This window comes from Myotis davidii, unplaced genomic scaffold (assembly GCF_000327345.1).
Source record: "Myotis davidii unplaced genomic scaffold, ASM32734v1 scaffold22, whole genome shotgun sequence".
NCBI classification, from domain to species: domain Eukaryota; kingdom Metazoa; phylum Chordata; class Mammalia; order Chiroptera; family Vespertilionidae; genus Myotis; species Myotis davidii.
Genome location: NW_006294067.1, coordinates 645,994 through 649,339, shown reverse-complemented (window position 1 = coordinate 649,339; position 3,346 = coordinate 645,994). Strand labels below are relative to the sequence as shown.

General features: G+C 52.6%; 1 gene segment (V, D, J or C); it reads left to right on the top strand.

Annotated features, from left to right (window-relative positions):
* LOC102754548 overlaps positions 1–3,346 on the top strand; it is a 104,771-nt gene that overhangs the window by 91,286 nt on the left and 10,139 nt on the right. The window contains 1 exon segment of the C gene segment in view: positions 1,994–2,003. Within this exon segment, the coding sequence occupies positions 1,994–2,003 (10 nt within the window).

The following is a 3,346-nucleotide window of genomic DNA, read 5'->3' as shown; positions in this document are numbered from 1 at the left end:
GGGCTTTGTGGCAGTTTTTAAAAAAAGAAAAGAAAACAAAACAAAAAGAAAAAGAAAAACGCCAGGGGCCTGTCCCAAGGTAATTAATTCAGGCTTTTCAGGAAGAGGTGTCTAAATTTTGAACGCTCTCAGCTGAGAATCACCTCCTAGAGCAAGGGTTTGCAAAACTAAGTGTGGGTCAGAATAGCCTGGCAGATCTGCTGGACCATGGGTGGCTAGATCCCACCCCCAGAGGTTCTGGTTGAGTAGGTGTGGGGTGGAAACCAAGGCTTTGCATGTCTAACAAGGTCCTGGGGCCACACTTGGAGACCCACTGGATTATATCATCCAGAACTATAGTGCTTACCAGACCAGGAAGGGAGCAAAAGTCACCGCTGTACATAGCAAAGTCACAGAGTGTGAGCAATGCCTGGGGGCTTCAAGAAGCTCATCTGTGCCCATGACATTGGAGGCATGGGTTGCGAGGGGGGGGGAGGCACAGCTGGAAAAGCAGATTGAGGAGCCACTGCAACTGGACCCCTTCACCCCATCCCAGCTCCACTAACACCCACATCTGAAGCAGAAAGGCTCTTGGTGTCTCAACTATACTACCCCCTAATCCTCTGCTGCCCTGTGCATGGGCACAGCCCCACCATTGCCACGACCTTCGCAGTGGGTTCAGAATAACTTGAAGGAGGGCCGGTGACACAATAGATACACTATACAAAAAATATGAATTTAGAAGGCATGGGGGGCGGGGGACAGGTGGAAACCTCTTTCATGAAGAGGCAGACGGAGTTCTGGCCTAGTCTGCTTTTTATTCACTTTGAATACACATTTGCCCTTTAACAATGAATACAGGCAGATCAAAGGTAAAGTTTGGTTAATGAAGTAAAGATTATCAGGTCGGGAAATCGCCTGCAGCCATTACAATCACAGCTGGAGCAAAACTTGTGCTGATATTCAGCCCTGCCGACTATCAAAGTCCATTGGCCTTCCCATGTCTCTTTTCCATGTTAACTGCTGTTTGCTTTAACCTCCAACACACCATGAGCAGGGAGCTGGGTATCCCAGGAAAGAGGGGGGATGTGTGAATAGGTCCTCAGTTCTCCTCTCCCAACAGTCGCATCCAGGTGAGGCTGGGAGAGCACAACATCGAGGTCGATGAGGGGAATGAGCAGTTCATCAACTCCGCCAAGGTCATCCGCCACCCTCGCTACAACAGCTGGACCCTGGACAATGACATCATGCTGATCAAGCTGTCCTCTCCTGCGGTCATCAGTTCCCGGGTGTCCACCATCTCCCTGCCCACCTCCTGTGCGCCTGCTGGCACCCAGTGTCTCATCTCCGGCTGGGGCAACACCCTGAGCTCTGGCAGTGAGTGGGGTTCTCACTTCTTCACTCTCTGACTTCCAAATGTTTCCCAGAATGGAGCATCGCCTGAGCTCAGCACCCTCGGCATCCAGTCTGCAAATAATGTCAAGTGTCCACCACCCTCAGGCTCTGTCCTAGAGGCCAGAGAGACGCAGAGTCTCTAGGAGTTGACCCAGAATAGGACAAGCATAGCACTTGCCATTCTCACCTCCAGGGAGGGGCTCAGCAGTGACCATTCTGGGAACTGAATCACCTTGATTCTTGCTGGGGCTTAGGTTCTTGGGGTCAGCCCCAGATTACCATCCTCCATCCTGGCCTGACTCTCATTTCTCCTTTCCTTTATCTCTTCCTGTTCCTCAAAGTCAACTACCCTGAGCTGCTGCAGTGCCTGGATGCCCCATTGCTGGCCCAGGAGCAGTGTGAAGCCGCGTACCCCGGCCAGATCACCGACAACATGGTGTGCGCCGGCTTCCTCGAGGGTGGCAAGGATTCCTGCCAGGTGATTGCCCTTTCCCATGCTAAGACGCCTGCCCCATCCACATGGCCTGCCTAGAGGCTGGATTTGAATCCCCAAGGCCATAAGCTGTGCTCCCCGCTTTCTCCCTCCTTTAAACTGTGTTGTACCCTTCTTCCTCCCCAGGGTGATTCTGGTGGCCCCGTGGTCTGCAACGGAGAGCTTCAGGGAGTTGTCTCCTGGGGCTATGGCTGTGCCCAGAAGAACAAGCCTGGTGTCTACACCAGGGTCTGCAACTTCGTGGACTGGATTGAGGAGACCATGGCTGCCAACAACTAAAGATCCCACCTGTCCCCCTGCCATCTCTATGCTAATAAAGTGACACTGGTCTGAAAGCCTATGTCTGTATCTGCTTCCCTGCCTGACTCTGGGCAACACCCTCCCACTGAGGTCAGCCGGGTCTGGCCGGCCCTTATACCAAGTGCCCCACTTACCAAAGATGCTCCCTGGCATACTAGTTTAGCAGCAAATAAAAAGATGGAATCCAAAATCATAAGCAGGAGTGAGGAAAGACCGTTTTCTAGAAGGAAATACATTTCTGAAAGGCTGTCAGAGGCTCCTTGACCTTGGCACTGGAGTGCAGTGCTGGAGTGTGCCCATGGGTACAATGTGCCAGGCCCTTTCCTCCCTCTACCTGTACCCAGGCTGAACACACCTGGGAAGCACCTGTGAATCCACCTTGGCCTCTTCTGAATTCCTGTGTCACCTGCACTTAGCCAGCGTGTGCTCCCCAATGGGTCCTACTTCCTAACAATCTGCCCATGTGTTTGGGGGGCGGGGGGGAGAGGCTTCCCTGGGTCTCCATCCTTCAAGCTCCAGAAAAATTGGCCTTTTGTGCATCTCACCTGATGATACCAATATACATATACTGTACGGAGCTCTTATAGACATTTCATGGTTGTTTCACCCTCCCCTCTGCTGTGGATATCATTTCTGTGGTACAGACAAGAAAGCAGAAGTTAGTTCACCCACGTCCCTCGACCAGCAAATGGTAGATCAGGGGTTCAACTTCTTATTTGCCTGGCCCCAAAGCCATGCTCTCTCTACCCCACCTCACAGTCTCTCCCATGCTACTGTGGTCCATCAACTCTTCCCTTCAACATCTCTCCCGCCCACTCCCTGCATCACTGCCCTTACTGAGGGGGCTGGTCTTCTGCCACCTTCTAACACTGCACCCAGAGAGGTCCTGCTCATTACATCAAGTCCTGATTAATACCTCTCCTGACCTCCCACAGCTTCCAAATGGAACCCAAGCTCCTTATCCTGAGATGGGCCCTTCCTGCTCTGCCCCTGCCTATGTTTTCAGCCTCACTCCCTGCTGCTCCCGTCCCCATCAGTGCTCTGAAGTCCCTGTGGTTCCTCCAATGAGCCACGCACCTCTGACCTCTAGCTCTGGGCACTACTGTCCATCTCACTCGATGGTCTTCTCACCCACCCCTTCACCCTCTTCAGAAAGGTCTTCTCTGACTCCTCCTGTTC